This window comes from Narcine bancroftii, chromosome 7 (genome assembly GCF_036971445.1).
Source record: "Narcine bancroftii isolate sNarBan1 chromosome 7, sNarBan1.hap1, whole genome shotgun sequence".
Lineage (NCBI taxonomy): Eukaryota > Metazoa > Chordata > Chondrichthyes > Torpediniformes > Narcinidae > Narcine > Narcine bancroftii.
The window spans coordinates 12,982,478-13,003,846 of record NC_091475.1 but is presented as its reverse complement, the minus strand read 5'-3'; the positions used below and the strand labels follow the sequence as shown (position 1 = coordinate 13,003,846).

The 21,369-nt window shown below is 45.0% G+C and overlaps 1 protein-coding gene across 1 annotated transcript in view; it reads right to left on the bottom strand.

The window, feature by feature from the left end:
- Positions 1-21,369, bottom strand: part of LOC138739957 (cell adhesion molecule DSCAM) — a 454,986-nt gene that overhangs the window by 16,662 nt on the left and 416,955 nt on the right. Inside the window, exons 29-32 of the mRNA XM_069892422.1 lie at positions 19,301-19,416; positions 12,705-12,854; positions 3,839-4,036; positions 2,115-2,417 (exon numbers count right to left, since the gene is read on the bottom strand). Of these exons, the coding sequence (XP_069748523.1) occupies positions 2,115-2,417; positions 3,839-4,036; positions 12,705-12,854; positions 19,301-19,416 (767 nt within the window). The remainder of the gene's footprint in view (positions 1-2,114; positions 2,418-3,838; positions 4,037-12,704; positions 12,855-19,300; positions 19,417-21,369) is intronic.

The following is a 21,369-nucleotide window of genomic DNA, read 5'->3' as shown; positions in this document are numbered from 1 at the left end:
GGTGAAATGCTCACCAAACCATCTGCGACTCAACTATTTATTAAACAATGATATTTAGCTATTTTAATATTTGTGTATCGTTTGTCTGGATGCGTGTTATATCTGTATGTACATTTGAATGGTTTTGCACCGAGGACCAGAGAATGCTGTCTCGTCGGGTTTTGCTTGTATAATCGGATGATGAAAAATCTTAAACTTGTTCTTGAAAACATGGGTAGAAGCAGCTCAGGATGGGGTGAAGCAAGCAAGATTGATAGGCGGTTCAAAATATCTGGAGTCGTGCTGACTAATGACATCTCCGTGCCTGGATATTCTCACTGCTCTGGGGACATTGATCTGCAGAAAGAGCTATCATTAGTTTTACAGGCAGAGAGTGGAATGCCTGAGGTTGGAGTTATATTCACAGTCTCTGCTGCATGACTGAGTTTAACAGCACTAACATGACCAAAGCAGAAAAATGCATGAGCAAAGCCAAACTATTCTTCATCCCTTTTTCCCCAGGCTAGTCCCACTGCTCAGAGCCTTCCCGCAAAATAAGTCCTTGGCTCAAATGAGTGGCTGCCTGTTAAATTATTAATTCCCATTGGGCTTATTGATCGGTTTCATTTGCTCAAAGCCCCTCGAGGACCAAGTTGTATTTATTCTGCCTTAATTTTGGCCGCATTGAGCTGTGTGGCATAGAGTTATTGGAACAGCTGTGGAACATTGATGCAAAGGAGTGTGTTCAAATCTCGCCGTGACTGCTGGGAGGTTAAATTAAATTAATTAATTAAATTGGGGCCGGCGGGGCAGGGGGGGTGTGGGGGGCAGCATAACACGACACTGAGGATTAGTAATCCTGTTTGACTTATCAGTTCACAGTTGTCCTTCAAGGATGAAAACCCACATCCTTTCATGGACTAAAACATGAGCGTCCGCAGACGCCGTGGTTGAAGTAAAAACACATCGCTGGAGAAACTCAGCAGGTCCAACAGTGTCCTAGATACATAACCAACATTTTGGGTTATGTATCAAGGTGACCTGATGAGTTTCTCCAGCATCCACAGATGATTCCAAACCTATTATCGATTAACTACCTCCACATCCAATCCCCTGACAGAATAAATAATCACAATATTCTCAAAGAGAAAAGATTGTAGTCAGATATTTTAAATTTGCCATTAATCTGAATTTGCATGTGGATCACAACTCTAGTTGACAATAAATCACAGCTAGTTTAGCCTGGATCACATCCAGTTCACCACTAGGTTACCCTGGATCACAACCAGTCTCACCTCTAGTTTACCAGGGAACACACCCGTGTTCATTGCAGATCAATCCAAGGTTCAGCTGTAGCTTTTAGGGAAAATTATCCATTTTCACCACCATATCAAAGCGCAGTCCCAATATGAACACTGACCTGCTGGAGGGATCAATGGATCAGGCAATATTATTGATGGGTCTCGATAAAGAGTCTTGACCTGACCATTTCTGGCCATGGATGCTGTTGAAACCTACCAGCTCACTTTATTTTTATGGAACAATACAGGCGACAACGTTGTTACAGCGCCAGCGATCGGGTGCGGGATTCGAATCTTGTGCTGTCTGCAAGGAGTTTGTACATTCTCCCCATGTCTGCGTGGATTTCCTCCGGGTGCTCCGGTTTACCCCCACCTTTCAAATATGTACCGGGGCTTGTGGTTAATTGGCTGCAATTGGGCAACACGGGCTTGTGGGCTGAAAGGGCCTGTAACTATGCTGTATGTCTAAAAAAAATTTTTGAAATTACAGCACAGTACAGGCCCTTCAGCCCTCAATGTCTTGCTGACTTATACATTCCAACCAAAAAAAACCTAAACCCTTCTTACCTCATAACCCTCTAATTTTTGTTCATCCATGTGCCTGTCTAAGAGTCTCTTAAATGCCCCTATTGTTCTAACTTCCTCCACCATCCCTGGGAATGCATTTCAAACACCAGTATTTGCAGCTTTTGTGTTTCATTGAATCTACAGACTTGTATTTGGAGGTGAATCTGATGCCTGCACTGTGCAATACAAGTCTGCTGAGCTATCCATCCCCTGACCATTGGGAGACTGTGAGCTACTTTAGATGTTTCCCCACAACATTCCACATACCTGGCCGGTGTGCTTTCGGGACTGCCATGTTTGCCGCCCTCCCAGCATCCTGAGGTTTTGGTGGCGACGCAGTGAACCTGCAGATGCCTGATTCTGAGGGAGTACTGGACGTTAGGCTGTCGGTGTACTCATTGGTCCCAGCCGTCAGCTGCTCTGAGGAGGTATCCGATATGAAGCATTCCGTGATTGTAAACTTAGCATGCCGCAGCTGCTCCTCCATCTTGGCATGTTCGTAGGCTCGTGCCAGCTCCTCATACGTGGAGGAGGCACTCTCGGTGGAGACCATGCTACTCCGAGCTCTGTCTAACAGGGAAAAAAGCACAGGGCAGGTCATATTCAGGCATCCATCTTTCCACTTTCAATTTCCTCACATTTCGATCAACTCCCTCCTCCACCCCCAGGTTCCACTGCCCATTTACACTCTGGGGTGGACAATGAACCTGCCAATCATGTATTTTTGGAATGTGGGAAGAAAGCAGAGTTCCCAGAGAAGCCGCTCACGGCGACAGGGAGAGATGCATACTCCATACCACCAGTGCTTGGACGTCAGGCTTAAACCTGCGTCACCGAACCTGTGAGGCATCAGCTCTAATCGCTGTGCCACAGCGGTGCCCACGTCAGACATGGAGCAGGAATTGGGTCACCTTTCATTTCAACAGATCAGAGCAGCTTCAAAGACCCAGGGTTAGTCGCAGCTAATATCTGATTTTAATATTTTATCTGCATCAATGTACTTTTTAAAAATATTGATATTTTAAAATAGCAAGAATATTTTAAGGTTGTCAAAATAAGGTGTTCAAATTTGTGATTTCTGACATTCAAAACTATTAAACATAATCAAAGCATTAAAATATGGTGCAGGGCGGCAAACCACTTTTTCTGTAAGTGGTCGCAGCATTATGGTGACATTCTCAGTTCACCTCAATGTAAATATCGTGGCAGATCTGCTTCCTTGAATCACCCAAAGCTGTCAGTAGAAATGAAGGAACAGGACTGCTCTGGAGTGTGGATCAGGTTACCTGCGCGCTACCTCATACCACCGGGCAGTACCGACCTTCACAGTTTCCCAATCCAAATCAGCAGGCCGGGAGCTCTGCCCAATGAGTGGGCCCTGCAGTGGGCCCCTGAAACAAAAGATTAATACTGACTATGGCAGGCATGTAAGTGGACCTTTGTTCCTTTAGCTTAAATAACCAAAAGGAGACTCTTCGATTCAGTTTAATACAGAAATGTGCTGGAGAAACTCAGTGAGTCCTACGGCATTAGCAAAGGTACATAACCAACGTTTTGGGCCTGAGCCTTGATATTGGATGTGGAGGCTGGTGGAGTGGTAGGTAAGGACAAGGGGAATCTTGTCCTTGTTGCGCATGGGGCCAGGGCAGATGTGCGGATCATGGAGGATATGCAGGCAGAGCCGAGTTGATGGTGGTAGAGGGGAAGTCAAGTTTTTTTTTAAGGACGGCTGCGAGGGTTTGGCACGAAAGGCCTCACCCTGGGAGCAGATGCGACAGAGATTTTGGAATTGTGAGAAAGGCATGGAATCCTTACAGGGGATAGCAATATATTTGAGAAGGTCCGGCATGTGAAGGATAGTCAGCTATACATCTCCTATTGTCTCCTTAAAATTATCTTTTCAATGTGTAAATGGTGTTCCAAAACCTGTGCCTTCTCTTTGGCTGGGAATAGCATGCAGGGAGTGTTCCTGTGTAAGAGCATGGTGTTACCTGTGTCCTGTGATGGGCTGACACTGTAGCTGTCACTCTCTTTATCGACAGATCCTGCCACATGTGGTGTTGGCACTCTCCAATCGGTCGTCAGGGTGTGAGCAGACATTGTGGGGTGGGGTCTGTTCAGCGTCCACTGGCTGGAATACCTATTGCGAGCTGAGGGTGCCCCTTTTGCATTCCTGCGAGCTGTGGGATCTGTGGATCATGAAGTGAAATCCAATAACTGGCAAAATGCACCATGATCCTCATCTCGAGTGGGGGGGTTTGGAACTGTGCGTCACCTGCAGATTGCAGTGTAGGATCAACCGTTAATTCACGGTTCCAAGTACACAGTAAATCTCCACCCAAGGCCATGTGAAATTGCAGTGCTGTGAATAAGGCTCAGCCCAAATCACAAACTGTCTCCTCTCCTCCGTCCACACTTCCCACTGGCTTGGAAAAGCAGCCAAAGTACTGAATGGCTCCACCCAATCCCTCATCACCCCAACTTCCATTAGGAAGAAGATTCAATAGTACGACATCATGCACCACCAGATTCAAGGACAGTTTATTTACTGCATTATTGGACTCTCGAATGATCTTCACAATAATAAAATACAGATCTGCGCCGCTTAACGTCCACGATACGCTCTATGAAACTGGGCGTATGCAAAGTGGACATTATGGGATACTGAACTTATGATAAACTTTCATTTTTTTCACTTTTTAAACTTTTATGTAAACACTTTATTAGCCTATATCACACACAAGTTAACAAAGTGGATCGGGATCATCCATATCTCTGCTCTCAACTTCCTCATAGTCTTCCACTGGAAGAGTTTCAGGTCGAATAACCTCCATTGATGAACTGTCACTCTTTAATGCCTGAAGGACCTGGCTGAGGCTCTTCTTGGAGAGGAGTTAACTTCTTCAGGGATATGTCCGGTGTTGTTTGCCTAGTTTGCTTTTTCTTTTTCTTTCATGCATTTCTTCATACGAAAGCAAACACTGCAGGAACATTCCTCTCTATCAGTGAAAAGCGTTCAGTGTTTGGGTCCACCTCTTCAGTACCTTTCAGCAAGATGTCTGCAAAGAATTTGGCTAATGCCCTCTTCTGCCCCTGTCCTGCTTCTTCTGTAGTTTCCCTTGCCTCTTCTTCAGTTCCAGTTACGTCCACTACGTCCTGTTCTCATGTTCTCTGATTGGGATTTCTGTCTGAACTCTATTATAACCCTATTGGACCACGGACGTATATGGGGTTGGACGTTACCCGATCGGATGTTAAGTGGCGTAGACCTGTTTTGTACCAACCGATTTCTCCTTATAAGTCTGCACAACTTGCTGTACTATGTTTGGATGTCAAGCTGGACTGCTTGCAAAAGGAACTTTCTGCTGCAGCTCAGTACATTCGACAATGAACTTGCTGAACCTCTTTGCTGAGTGATAGCCTCTGCTGAAGAGATTTCAGTCTGAGGACGTAGCAAACACTCTGCATATACTGCCCAATTCAGCCTCAAATACCGAGACTGAGAGCACAGCTGTTAAACCCTTCCCTAGTTTCCCATCAACTTATACTGACAATTCAGGACCACTGCACTCTCTAATCTCACGTCACTGAAAAAAGAGCTCTCAAAAAATCAAACTATTTATCAAACTGTAACCTCACCCCATCATGGGCTGATGGGAGTGCATGCATGCAGAAAATTGCCTGGCATCGGGCAGGAACTCCTCAATGACAACTTAGGCAGGCTCAACCACCACTGGAACCACTTGCGGGGGTGGGGGGGGGGGAGAATTGGCGACCCGAAGATCTCGACAGTGGGGTTAGTGAAGGAGCTAGTGGCAAAGCAGCCCCGGAAGTGGGCAAAGAAGAAACGAGTCGTCTGGAAGCTCCCAGACCACCTCTGCGCTGACATAGAATGGGCTCTGCTCCGTAACTTTGGGGATGCATCTAAAGTAAGATGGAGATCACAGAAGATGTTTTGATTTGTTAACTGGATTTGTGTTGTGCCTGTCAAATAGACAAACTGTGGCCTTGGAAGAGAAGGTTCACGAGAATTTTGACAGGATTTCAGGGTCTGAGTTACAGTGAAAGGTTGTGCAGACTGGGGCTTTTTTCTCTGGAGCGTAGAAGATTGAGAGGGGACTTGATAGAGGTGTTTAAGATTTTAAAAGGGACAGACAGAGTAAATGTGGATAGGCTTTTTCAATTAAGAAAGGGGAAGATTCAAACTAGAGGACATGGTTTAAGATTGAAGGGGGAAAGTTATAAGGGGAACATGAGGGGAAATTTCTTTACGCAGAGGGTGGTGGGGATGTGGAATGAGCTTCCGGCAGACGTGGTCGAGGTGGGATCATAGGTTACATTTAAGGAAAGACTGGATCATTACATAGATAGGAGAGGACTAGAGGGGTATGGACCGGGTGCTGGTCAGTGGGACTAAGAGGGTGGGGATTTGCTACGGCATGGACTAGTAGGGCCGAACTGGCCTGTTCTGTGCTGTAAGTGGTTATATGGTTATATGGTTATATGAGCAAGGGAAGAAGATTTAGCTAATAAGTGGAGTGTCGGTGATTCTTTTCTTTTTGGAAGTTCGGTTAATTAATGTTCAGATTATCCAAAGCACGTATGGATAAAGGTAGCTTGACAAGTTACTGTAAGACCATACCTTCCGGAAGGAAGTAAAAACACAGAGGAACCCAGCAAGTCTCGCAATGTCCATGGAAGGTAAAGACATATAACAGACATTTTGGGTCAGAGCCCTTCTTCAAGTTATGTCTTAGAGCTTGAGAGCAGCAGGGATTGCAGAGGTGGAGAAGTGAAAAAGACTCTCCCTTTGAAAAGAGGAGAACTTTTTCAGGGTAGGCGTACGGTGAAAAGATTTCGCAGTGAAGCAATTGAACGGTGTGAAACGCGGAAGTCTGCAGATGCTGTGATTGGAGTAAAAACACAGAAATGCTGAAGGAACCCAGACTGTCTCGGGAGTGGCAACCATTAGAGCGGGAGCCGCCATAGCGGGAGCAGCCGGTCCTTGAAGGTGCTCACTTTAGAGCGCGAGTTCACTGGCCTCAAGGTCGTCTTTCTCGAGACTGGCCTGTTCCAGCGATTTGGCCAGCTCGACGTGGCTAGTGAGGTCCTTCCTTCCCAACTCGAGCAGTCACTGCCTCATATACCTTGAGCGGACCCCTGCGACTAGGGCGTCCCGGATCTGTTCATCTTCCCAGACGCGGCCTGAAGTGGCCTCATACCTGCACTTCTTAGCCAGCGTCCGCAGATCCAGCAGGTTGCCGTCAATCGACTCTCAGGGCCGTTGGCGGCGTAGGGTGAATTGGTGCCTAGCTAGGACCTCATTCGGGGCCTTCATGTAGCAGGCCTTCAATGCCTCGATGGTAGCCTCGTACGTCAGGCAGTCTCAGATGACTGCGTACCCCTTCGCCCCTACCCTTAAGAGGAGTGCCGACCTCTGGAGCTCATCTGTATGGAAGACATCCCTGATCGCGTTCAGGTAGGCCTGGAAGCAGTCTAGCCAATATGCGAACTCCTCAGCCATGTCGGGGGACTTGGTGTCTATTAACAACATACTGGGCTTGAGCAAAGCCTCCATCCTTGTTTGTAAGCTAATAAAATTGTCACGTAGATAAAACCTCATACTCGACTGGAGAGAGAACTAAAGCTTTTATTAGCTTACAACACAGATAGGGTCCATGAACAGGCTTCAGAGGGGTTCTGGGTTTAGGTGAGAAACCAGGGTTATATATGGGTCCCCCAGGGGAGGGGCCAGGAGGCAGGACCAGTCGTTAGTACAGGACACTTCTAGTGAATCCCAGTTCACTACAGAGGTAGAGATATTTTGGCCGTGGGGAAGAGGGAATCACTGTTTGGCATCCAGAAGGCCTCATTAGATGGTTTCAAGGAAATGTTAAAGCAATCATTTTAACATAGTTACAGACTAACAGAGGTCAAGTGGGGATACGGGGGAGAGATGCATAAATTAAAGCAGAGTTCACTGCTAGGAGCGTGGGTGTATGCCATTAAAAAGAGACAGGACTGAGTGAACATGAGTATAGTTCAAATGCTAATTTATTGGCTGTTGTTTCCAGAAACCTCATTCAGCCTATTAGGCCCCTTATTTTACAGAACCTTCAGTAAAACCAGTATTGTAGAGTGGGAGTCAAATAAATATAATGGTCTTTGAGTGAGCATGCAAAGCTAATAATGGCTCCTCCAGGTGCCATCCTTAAATGCTGATTCTTTATATCAATAGCAATAAGGAATTCCTACTCACAATACAGCCCTTTTCACATTGGCTAATCAGTAAATTGGCGACTCAATGGACCGGTTCAAAATAGCGTTTCTGCTGTTCACACTGGACCAATGTTAACTGGTTCTCTGCCCCCTTTCACACTCATCACACGGCATCCCAGGGCCTATCTTCCATGGTTGACGTCCTGCATACCCCCTGTCCCTTTCACACTGGGCTAACCGGTACGCCGATTCAAAACAAATCGACGATGATACACCCTACGGGGTTCATCCCCAGGGCGATCTGACGCCTGCGTGCCGATTCGCGAGCGTTCACGCTGACACGTCAACTGGTAGATTGGCGGTTAATTACTGGGTTAAATTGCCAGTGTGAATGGGGCTATTGAGTGGCTGTTTCACAACTACAGTATATTGGATGCTAAGTAGGACCCCTCACACCTGCAAAATTAGCACCAAGCATCATCAACTTTCACAGATAAATTATGATCCACGGAAGCTCCAAACTGCTGCAATGCTTAATAAGAGTATAAGAGGGAGCAAGATTCAGCCTCTGGAGTTCTCCAAACCAGGAGGTCTCCAATTAGGCCATTCAGCCCATTATGTCCATCTCACCATTTCATCATGGGTCAAGTTACAATCCATTTTTCTCATTAACCCTCTGCGTTGAATAAACTCAGTGACTTGGCCTCTGCAGCTGTCCATCAATTTACCACTTTCTAGGTAAAGAAATTCCCCTTCATCTCTGTTTTAAAGGGGTGTTTTTGTATTTTGAGGTTAAGCCCTTTGGTCCCAGACTCCCCCCCACCCCTGAACCCCCCTCAGAGGAATCATTTTCTCCACTCTATTAAGTCCTTTCAATCTTTGATAAGTTTCAATAAGGTCCCCCTCATTCTTCTAAACTTCAGCGAGTACAGTCGCCAGAGGTCCTCAGATGATAGCCCTTTCATTCCTCCACTGGACCCTCTCCAATGACAACATATCCTTCCTTAGATAAAGAGCCCAAAACTGCGACCAATCCCTTATAAAGCTTCAACATCACATCTCTTTTTTATATATTTTATCCTTCTCAAGAGGAATGCGAGCATTGCATTTGCCTTCCTTACCACCAACTCTATCTGCAGGTTAACATTTCAGAAATCTTGCACCACAAAGTCTCGGCAATCCCTTTGAATCTCTGATTTATGACCGCATTGCCTACTGAGTAAATAGTCTACACCTTTATTCCTTCTGCCAAAGTGCACGATCATATGTTTCTCTACACTGCATTCCACCTGCCATTGCTTTGCCCAGTCTCCGGACCTGCCTTAGTTCTTCTGCAGACTCCCATCGACAGCTGAATCTGGGGTGAGGCAAAAGCACTAACTTTCTCCCCGCCTATTTTCACAAATTTTCTCTGCAAAACTCATAAAAATTTCATGAAAGATGCTGTTATTTTCTGCGGCACTCTAAATTATTTATATTTAAATAAACCACAGTGCTTGTCATTTAAAATCGTGTGGGTATCCCCAAGTACTGATCTGCGTTAAATGATCCCTTGACATGATGCTGCCATGACAACAAAATGTAAAATTAAAATAGTTTCTAAATCAGTGCTGGTCTCTCTTCTGAAAATTACTTTTCAGCTTTTGTTGCTGTTTAATGCAACTAATTGTATCGGATAGATCAATCGTGCAGCATCCATCGAAATCCCTAACATACAGGTGCGTTGCAAAGATAAAGCTGGGAGCATAAACAAAGGAAGAAAACATCAAATGGAACAGATTCTCTTTGAGAGGTAGTTGGAGGGAGAAAGCAATTCAAGTTGTAGCAGTGCTGAGATTCGCTCATGAGGTAGTTACAAGACGCTGTTTGATATTGCGATGCACCAAATTGTGGTGAAATAAACCACCTTGTTCCTGCCTTGGAGGATGGAGAAACATTTAGAGAGAACGACTGATGTGTGCTTGAATACACGCAAATGCTCACCTGCAAACACACACAAGTGAATCTGACATCTGCATACATAAACAGGCATGTGTAGATAAAAAAATATGCATGCAGGTTTAGAGATACATGCATGTTAATGCACACACATATGTACAGATGATGTATGGGCATACATTAGTCCAGTTTTTGGCTGGCCAGTCCGGCTTTCGAACCCTCTGCCCTCCATGAAGCGCCACCTCGAGCCGGATGAATTAAAAGATGGAAAAAGCACTTACTCATTAAATGCGGTGTGCGCGATGAGGGGAGGGGGGAAGTGTTTCGGAAGCGCACGCACTATGAGGGGAAAGTGAGATGGCACCCCCCCACCCCCACCGCACCTCTACCCCCCACCCCCAAGAGTTTCTGACACTGACCATGCATGTCCTCCATTTTGGTAAGTTTGAAATGGCCACTCTATCGTGCACACATGCAGGTATGACCACATAGGCTCGAAGAGGGAAAAAGAGAAAGATGCACAGACACACAGATGTGGGCACAGGGACTGAAAATCTCAAAGGATATGAGAAGGGAGCAGGGACATGGATTGAAATGGAAAATCAGCTTTGAACATAATAAATGTTGTACAGGCCCAATGGGCTGAATGGCCTACACCACTTACTTTCTATGCTTTTATACTTTTTAACTGGGAAAAATGTAAGGTAAGGGGAAGGTTTTGACCGTATCGTCACAGATGAGGACAAGGACTTTTGCCTGTCAATAATTAGCGGGTCAACAAGTTCTGTCAGAACCCACATGCAAAGAGGCAATACTTGGGCACAAAACTGGTCTGCATACTTATGCAATGTTACCCTTTTAGGAGGCAGGGAGAAAAGGGGTAGGTTTTAACAATCAATAGCAAAATAAAAACCTTCTCTCCTTTCTTCAACATTCTCACAGCGCCAGCGTCTAGTGCAAATTATTCATTGAAAATTGATGCAGCTTTTCTCTCTCTCTCTCTCTCTCTCTCTCTCTCTCTCTCTCTCTCTACCTTGCCCCCTGGGACAGTGAGAATGAGTTAAGAGTTGCAGTGTTCTGCCATTGATCTTAGACATATTTCCAGCAAGGCCAAGTGCAAGAAGCAGAACATTCGTTCCATGAGGTGTCAACGAGAGAAGTCATTGTGTTGAATTCTCTTTCTGATACTTAAGGTTGAGACAAATCCATCAATCCTCAATCCATAGTTCTCCATGGAAATTTCCCTATTAATTGTGGGTGAGTTAACCAAAAAAAGCCTGTTGTTGTAGTTCTTTCAGAACTTGTTTAATTGTGTGGCATCTGGCAGGTTTGGTTTTCATTGTAATCAAATTTCTTGCTTCTAAAGGCCAAAGTTCCATTTGATTTTGTTAACCATCAATTAATTGGTGAAGAGGAAAACAACAGCATGAACTAATTAAAGCCAGACTTTGTGGTGATGTGCGATAATATTTATCCTAATTGTTCAATTTCGTTCACATTGACTTTCATCGACGTTGGAGTCAAGTGGATTTGACAAGTTAACTTTCAATGTGACATCTGACCTAAGATTTGTTCAAAGAAATCGACGGATGCAGAGGCATAGGGAACACAAAACAGCCCTTTGGCTCACAGAGTCCACGCCACCCATTAACCACGACGTGAATCGCTTCATCCTGGAGGTCCGAGTGAGATCTCCTGGCTGCAAGCCATTTTAGTTCCCCCTCACCATTCCCACACGGCCATGTCTGTCAATAGCTTTACTAGTTGAGGCCAAACTCGACGAACAAAACATCACACTGCTCTTGGACAGCATTAAAAACAACAGCATGGACATCTTTAGGATACCCCACCTCCCCCCACCTCTAACTGATTCCACTGTTTCCATTTCTTTTTTACCTACGCCCGTTTTCACTTTTCTTTCAAAGCTGTTTCCCTCCCCCAGTGGTTCCATTTCTCCCACTTTCTCTGTCCAGTACCCCATCTCCTCTCCGCTGCTCCTCAGCCCTTTCCCCTCTTCATATACTTGATATTTCTCCTTCCTACTTTAGACAGTAAATGCTGACAGGCCATTCCCACCCATGGACGCTGCCAACTTCTCTTCACTCACATTAGACTAATGTCATTTTATTCCTTCTAACTCCCATTCACCACTCACTTACACTAGAGATCATTTTACTACCACCCCTCCGACCTTTGGAAGGTGGGTTAAAACCGGAGCGCTGAAGAAACCCAGGCAGTCACAGGAAATATGCTGACTGTGCAGTCAGCACCACAGGTCAGGATTGAACCTGGGTCACCAGAGAGGCGATTCAGCAGTTGTAGTCAAAGTCACTCAGAAAGATCATCGTGAATGCAGTTGTTCGGAGGGTCCCTCGTCTGCGATGAAGCACATTGCTGAGGCAGATCACACTCCATCCAACGTGTATTCGACTTACCATTAACATCTGAAACGCCCTTCACATTTTAGAGAAGAAAAAGACCCAATACATTCATGATTATTATCTTGGAAGTTTTGTCACTTGTGGCAGGAGAATCCGCCAATGGAATTTCAGACTCAATTGGCTTAGTGAGGGTTCTTACATTTCCCGTGAGTTCCCAGATTTTTCAGGAAGTAAGAAATCCTGTTTATACCATGGAGTCAAGTTGAAGCCAACACTCATTTGTAATATATATGTGATAAGCATCACCAAACATACTCACTGGTTCCTGGCCGAGCATCTGAAACATCCACCAGAGGTCCAGTGGCCTGTGAGACCGAATGGTAATGCACAGTGTGTGTTGCCGTTAGTGATTTCTGCTTCACAGCCTCACCAAAGTCAGAATCCGTCAAGAGTACAGTGGAGCGATCATCTGTAGCACAGTGAGAGTAGACCATTGGATGCATCAACCACAGACTTATAAAGTCACAGAAGAACTAGGCCTTACAGCTCTCTGGCTCCGATGCACACTACTTCTGACCCATTCCCATGTTAGACTCCCCACATTCCCATCAATTCCCCCACCCTCCCCTTGGGAGAAATTTACAGCTGTCCATTACTGGCCTGCACACCTTTGGAATGAGGGAAGAACGCAGAGCAACCTGGGGATCGTGGATAGAACACACAATGATACTACGGGCAGTGGCCGGGGGATCAGGATTGAACCTGAGCGACTGGATCTGTGAGGTAGCAGCTCTGTTTGCAGTGCCACTGCCCCACCACTCAGCTTGAGTGACAAATTACCAAGGCACTATATTTGGCATTAAACATAAATTGCGGCCAATATCTGAAGGAATCATTATTTTTTCATCAGGGCTTTCCATGAAAACCAGTCTAAAATTTTGACTTTGTTTCCATCCATCGGGCAAGTGGATGAATTGGCATGTGGAGAACATGTTTCACGTTCTCAGGATGTCTTTGAGGCCAACAAAGCATTCCTTCAAGTGCAGCTACTGTGGTAATATCGGGGAAGTAGCAGCCAACTGGCACAACTTAAAGTCTCACAAAGAGCAATGAAATAAATGACCAGGTAACTCTTCTAATGCAATGTTGATTAGAGGGAGATGATTGCCTTGGGCATCTTGTGCTTTCACATGCTCTTTGTATAAATAGCATTGGGATCGTCATAGCAGATGGATTTTTGAGTTAACACCTCATCTGAAAAATTACACCTCCACCAGCACGATACTCCATCAATGCTGCAATCAATCCTCAGCTGAGAATATGCCATTGCATTGAAAACACACAGTCATACTGGAGGAACTCAGCCAGTCTGTGAGTCTGTGTCCATAGGGGTTAAAGATATATTATGTTTTGGGCCTGAGCCCTTCTTCAAAGTATTAGCAAAAATTAGGCAGGCATCTAAAGACTGGAGATTAAGGGCAGCGGGGAGGAGTCCAGACAGAACAGACAAAAGGTGTGAATTGGATATGATGAGAAGAATGGTGAGAATTGATTTTGGCACTGAGAAAGGAAACAGAGAAAAGGGAAGAGAGCAAGATAGAGTTAGAGGAAAGGTGACGGGGTGAAGAAGGGGGGTGGGGTGGTGTTTCAATGGAAACCGATCTGGTTGGAAGGTGCCCAGTTGGAAGATGAGGTGTTGTCCCTCCAATTTATGGGTGCTCCCATTCTGATAGTGCACAAGACCATGGATAGACATGTCAGCAAGGGAATGGGATGGGGAATTGAACTGGGTAGCCACTGGGAGATCCACCCTATTGCGGCGAACAGAGACGAGGTGCTCAAGGAAGCGGTCTCCCAGACTGCGTCGTCTCTCCAAAGTAGAGGGGACCACAACAGGGGCACTGGATGCAGGAGATGACCCCTGCCGATTCACAAGTGAGGCATTGCTTCACTCGGAAGGACTATTCGGAGACCCGAATGGTGTTGAGGGAGGCGGTGTGAGCGCATGTGTCAATATATCTCTGGGTTGTTCTATGAATGCATAAATCTCTGACTCAGGCATGCATAGGGGAATGGTGAACATCGTTCCAATGAAGGTCTGAGCTAGTGCGAGCAGCAGAATGGCTCCCATAACAGTATAATGTGCCTAGGGTTTCTGCTGTCACAGGATTTCCATCTCTTCTTGCCTACCAATGAGTCTTTAACTTCTGTAAGGTCTATTTTTTTAAAAACTGGGGATGGCAATATTTACTAGAGGCAGTGTTGGAGGAGGTGTGTTCGAGGTAGCTATGGGAGTCGGTGGGTTTCTAGTAAATGTCAATGGATGGATTGTCTCCTGAGATGGAGGCAGGGAGATCTAGAAAGAGGAGAAGTAAAAAATTATCCAATTTGTGAGTGAGGCGGAGAATCGCAGCCAAGTTTATAACATTGATGAATTCTACATGAGTGCAGTCATCGATGAAGCAGAGGAAGGGTTGCGGGGGGGGGGGGGGGGGGGTGGGGTAATGTTGGGGCAGGTTTGGAACAAAGACTGTTCCACACAACCAGCAAATGGGTAGTCACAGCTGGGCCCCATGCGCGCGTGTCCGTGGCTACGCCAGTGATTTGCAGGTGTCCAAAGAGAAGCTACTGAGGACGAGTGTAGTGCTGGAGAAAAAGCTACTGAGGACGAGTGCAGTGCTGGAGAAAAAGCTACTGAGGACGAGTGCAGTGCACAAAAGAGCTGGAGAAACTCAGCAGGTCATGTGGCATCCATGGAAAACAATAGGTGGTCGGCATTTCGGACCTGAGCCAGGGCGAGAACAGGTTGCGCCAGGCGCAGGAGAGGGTTGGTGCGTGGGTATCCGGTTGGATCGTTGCTCTGGGAAGAAGTGGAAGTCTCTCAAGTGCCTCCTTAATTTTTGCCTGTCTTAACAAATAGTTTCAGTGGTCCCACATTGGTCAGTGTTGGGACAGACTTCTGTGCATTGACTACTTAACTTCTTGTGGTCCTGCAATCAAAATCAGTTATCATCTTCAGGTGAGGTAGGGGCTAAGCGCACGGGAGTTGTAGGTTCATTGGAAATTTGAGCGGCATGGACTCATGGGCCTGTAACCATCCTGAATTCAATTTAACTTTAAGTAAAGGAAGAAAATTGGAACACAGTGTATATTTGCAGTTCAGTGGCCATGTCAAAGTCATACATTCTGCCCTTGTTTTTATATAAATATATTTTCAATTATTATTTATCAGTAAACAATACAAGGCACAATGCTTTAGCACGTGGAGAAGTACTTGCTTCTCAGTGAAGTTTCACTCTAATGTGGGGAGGAGATGCAGAACTAAAATTACAGTGTTTCCCATGGAAACACTGTTATTGTCCGCTTGGTTTCCTTTATGAATGTTGACAGGAATTTTACAATAGACAAACTTGAGAAGAAAATGTTATTATGTGCTCCCATTTTTCAGTCCATTTTCGTTTGTGTGGGGCTGTCACAGATTTAACGAAATCCTGCAGGTTTTGGAGTGACTGTGAATTGACAGCAGGTTGAAGACGGTATGATTCTAAATTGGATACTTTCCCAGTGCAAAGACCATGTGACCAATGTTTTGAAGACACTGGTTTGCTCAGGGGCCATTTTAGGGAAGCAGCACTTGAAGAATCATCTTTTGAAGGGATGCTGTGCTGAAGTAGTCTTGGGTGGTAATAGACAATCTGTGGGATTTCCCCATATTATGGGGGAATGAGTGCGGTCAGTACTTGGAGATACTGTGCTGACCATCACTTTGAGTGTGGTTGTAGACAAACTGCCTGATTTCTCCAGGTTATAGGGGAATGAGAATACCACTCTGTGACCAAAAAGTGAAGGTCACTTTGATCGGCTCACCCAAGGAAAGGATTCTGGAAGCAGAAGAAATACTGCGTTTGGATCGTGACCATTGCGGGCATTACTTGAATTCGGCTGACTCACAAAAAGGGTTTTGGAAGCTTTGTGAGGACCAGTCGCTTTGTGTTGCCCTACGCCAAAAAAGAGGGGAGTTTTGGTTGTCAATCTTCTAAGAAATAACACCTCGCTGGAAGCACCTCAACAAGAGTTTGGTGAGTTTATAAATAATCTGTTACCTTGGTCTCTCTCACCCACTTCATGAACTGCTCATTTCATCTAAAGCCTGCCTGTCACATCCCTCTAAAACCTGCGCTGCATCCCTCTCAAGCCTATGTGTCAACACTGAATTTCCGAAACTGACTTTGAACTGCCTTTCAAGAATTGGGCCTTGAGTTGGTAGTGGCTTGGGGTATTCCACACACATATCAGTATATTTGCGCATAGTTAAGTTAGATAAAACGCTATATTATTGTGTACTAATAATTAAAAGTATTATTTTAAATATAACACAGTCTGGGCTAATTTCTATTGCTACTGTCTAGTACATAACAAAGTACACAACTGTGATACATCACAATCACTGGTACTTATGCAAGGGGTATAGAAAATAAAAGGTGTGGTGGAGAGATGTTTCCCCTGACTGAAAGGTCAGTGACCAAATCAAGGATCAGTAAAAACACAATGCTGGAGAAAGTCAGCAGGTCAAACTGGGTACTTTATAATAGGTGGCCCACTACTTATGGATTTTGTGACTTAACGACCATCCATATGAACAAAACAAATACTGTATAAATTTTTTTTAAAAAGAAAAAATGTATGTATATATAAAAATTACGTCAGATCCTGGGGATCTTTTTATTTTGATGGACCAACATGGTGGCAGCCCTGGGCCGAGAGGGTGCCGAGACTCCACTGCCATTGAATATGGTCTATTTTTAGGACACGAGGGTGGTTGGCGGACCCGGTGAGTGCAGGCCAGGTGCCGGTGGTGGTGGTGGACAACGGGTCTTTCCAGAGCCAGGCGGGCTGGGCCATGGATGAAGTGCCACGGCTCCAGTCTAAGAACATGTTGGCCTGGAGTAATGTTTGTCCAACTTACATCCATTTCTCGATCCGACCAGTTGGTCAGAATGAACTCGAACATATGTTGGGGACCATCTGTATAATAATGATAAAGATACATAACCAAAGTTTTGGGCTTGAGGGCCTTCATCAAGGTGTGAGCAAAATGTACATAGACAAATAAATAAAATGGTGGGGGTGCGGATGGGCAGAGGAGGAACACAAGTCCACAGGCAGGATGCTATAGGTCTGTGGTTCTCAACCTTGTTCTTTCCTCTCACATCCCACTTTAAGTAATCCCTATGCTATAGGGGCTCTGTGATTAGTAAGGGATTGCTTAAGGAGGGATGTGGGTAGAAAGAAAAAGGTTGAAAAACCAAAGTTTTAATCGCCCCTCATTGACTCGTTATGTGCACGGTTTCTTAGCACCAAAGGAATGGGCCAATGACCATTTTTCTCCAGCAAAATGCTTCAGCAACAATTGGGTCTAGGGCAGTGGTTCTCAACCTTCCCTTCCCACTCACACATCCCTTACTAATCGTAGAGCACCGATGGCCGAGGGACTGCTTAAAGTGGTACATGAGTGGAAAGAAAAGGTTGAGAACCACTGGTGTAGGTGGATGAGGAGGAGGGGGGGGCACAACAGTAAATGGGGGGGGGGGTGATTGGCTCTGTGAATGGAGAGGGAAAGGGTAGGGAGCTGGAGGAAAGGAGACAGTTGGATAGGGAAGGGAAAAAGAACAGTGAGTGGGGAGAAGGAGGAAAAGAGACAGAGAGAGGGAAGGGAGGGAGAATGTGGAGTGATCTAGCAGAAAGTAGAGGGTCAGTGCCAAACTCCCATGCTGACATGTTGTTCATGGTCTCATGTACTGTCACGCCAAGGCCACCTGCAAATTAGAGGAGCTAAACATAATTTCCCATCTCTCACTGGATAGAACTCTCAACGACTTCTCTGGCTTCTGCTAGACCACTCCCCATTCTCCATCCCTACCCTATCTCTCTGTCTCTTTCCCTCCTTCTCCCTGCCCCCTTCCCACTCCATTCACAGAGTTATCCCCCTTTCCCCTGTTTTCTGTTGTTGCCCTCCCTGCTCCATCCATCTCCTGCCTGAGGGCCTGTGCTTCTCCCCACCGTTTTATTCGGGCACCTACCGACAAGCTGCTCATACCTTGAAGAAGGACTTCAGCCCAATACAGTGGTTACCATCTTCACCTCTGCTATATAAAGTGCACTGTATGAGTGGCTGAGCTTCTCCAGCGGTGTGTTTTCACTTCAATCATGGCATTGCAGACTTCCATGATTTACTCCTCAAGGATCAGTGCTGGGAACTCTGCTGTCTGTTTGTGAGGTGTTGAAAATGTAGTTTGCAGATGACACTAAGGTTTGGGTTGGGGTGTGAACAGAAAGGAAGGTTGTCAAAGGATTCAGCAAGGATATGGATCTGTTGGAAATATGGGCAGAAAAAAAATGGTACTCCTGACAAGTGAGAGGCGTTTTGGGAGGCCAAATGTGAGCGGAAAGCAGGTGGTAGGAACTCGAGGAGCATTTAAGCACAGAGAGATCTTGGAGTGCTCCCTGAAAGTGGCATCACAACTGGACAGGGTGGTAAAGAAGGCTTTTTCCTTCATTGGTTGGGTAATTGAGGATAAAAATCGTCACGTCACGTTACTGTTGTGCAAAACTTTGTTTCAGCCACATTAGGAGTTTTGCATGCTGGAAGAATACCCAGGTGTATAAGCTTACCTCTGCCCTTCAAGTCTAACCCTTCAAAATGCCTTGAATTTCAACCTGAACATCAGAATTTTTGGAATTCAGGGCACTGTCCTGTTCATCCTCAGCCTTCAAAAATATGGGGTGGGGGGAGAAGCACGATGTCATCTCCAATGAATTAGGTACAATGCAGGTATAAAATACAGGGAATGAATGGTTGAAGTAACAACACAACTCTCAAAGAAACGACTGGAGGGGTCAGCGTGAACAGCATACCGATTGTTTCCATGGTATCCCGCTCTTCTATCAGAAGCTGAGCTCGAGGGATATCGATGTGCATTCTCAGAGTTTGCTGTTGCTCATTCAGCGTATCTGATGTCCTTGTGTTTTTACTTGAAAGAGACAGAAAGAAAGACCTTCATCATTGAAATGGCTCTTCACAAGTGTCTTGCTGTCCACCTATTAGTTTGAGGCATAAAATTGCCGTAAAACCCCTGGTATCGGGCACCTACGGGGATTGGTAGATGCCGGCTAAGTGAATTTTCCGGTTGCATGTTTTTTTGATTGGTGAACTAACCGCTGGAGTGCCAAATTTAAACTTTTGTAATTTTCAACCTATTGATTTTCTGGTTTTTTTTGCCGGTTCTCTGAATTGCAGATAACTTGGATTTTATTGTATTATTACTGTATGGTTGATTTCTTCATTAGTTGTACCCCTCCGACAATAAAGCGGGAACTTGTGTTTGATGGATGCTTGTTGATTCAGGAACAAATCAAGAATGTGTGGACGGCTGGAAACGAAAATACTCCCCCTTTATCTGGGACCATTAGTACTTTATGGTCCCTTCAAGGGAGGCTGAAGGGTGGTTTGAGTTAGAAGGCCATTAAACAGGAGCTGGATCACTACTGCCTAAGCTTATTGACAATTGATGGGCAATCAACGGACCCTTCCACTTCAGTCACAGAAACCCTGGAGAACCACTCCGCTCCAATTGCGTAAGAATGTAAAATATAATTGATGAAGAAAACAAAATAAAACTTGAAAGTGTGGCACAATCCATTTAGATAAACAATGAATATTAAGATGTTTGCTCCACCTGGGAATGGAGAAGGATTTTTCACAAGGGACCTTTTGAATTCACCATAAATGCACATTAAATTTATTCAAAATAAATGTGCATAATAATGTTAAAAAATATTCAAAGCAACAGTTTTCAAGCTGGTTCCCAAAATCACTCCTGAAGAAGGGTTCAGGCCCGAAACGTCAACATCCTTTTACTTCCTACGTATGCTGCGTGACCTACTGAGTTTCTCCAGCACTTCTGGGCACTACATTAGACTCCAGCCTCTGCAGACATTCTTGTTTACCACCAAGAATCAAACTTGCTTGGTTTAGTTTAACAATCTCTGTTTCGTGAAAATATTTGCTCATCATATGCTGTCAAGTTAACAAGGCCAGTGAGCCGTTAATTTTGGCTGTTTTTGAAATTTTAGAGAAGTGTAAAAAAGTAATTAAAAGTGACAAAAAATAAAATTGCAGAGTTCAAACGGCTACTGTATTGTGAACCCTTTCTAAAAAATGAGTGATATAATCTCAATTTTAAAGCATTGTGAAAAGAAAATCCCAGTACCTGCATCTATTAATATATTTGATTTGACACAATCCACTCTAATTTTGACTCCCTCTTACAACACTGGTGCACTTCAGTCTTTAAGATCCCAGTGCCATTCTGGTTGACAGCTGCTTCATCAGGGCTTCTACCCCTTTCAGTTCAGCCAGCCTTGAGATCTGGGACCTGCATCCATGTCCAACTGTCCTGTCATGCAACTCTTATCCAGGAAGGACCTTTCCCTTTGTTAAGTGGGTCGGTCACAGTGCGCAATACAGATTTCGGTTTTGTGCACGACAGAATTGTGCACTACAAGTTGTTCCAGCATCCAGCTGACATAGATTTGCTTGGTCATCTCCTGAATTTTGCAAACTATAAAATGGATTTTTTTTCATGAGATGAGAGTCCTGAAACATCTCTGATATACGACAATTAAATTTGTGCCCCAAATGCTTCCACTATGTGCAATGCAATCCTGACCAAGTAATCTGCCCTATTATTTGTCATGTTTGATTAATAGTAGCCAAGTCACTAAGGCTCACTCCTTTGCTCTTCAGAACGACACCACAGAATCTTTGCTATACATCTAAGAGCAGAATAATTCCTCAAAAGACAAGATGGAGCCGTACTCCCTCAGTACTGCACTGGAACATCAAACGTGATTTCTGCACTCAAATCTCTGGTGGTAGGGTTGCGTGACTGCGCATTGTGGCCAAACATTAGCTCCTAATACCA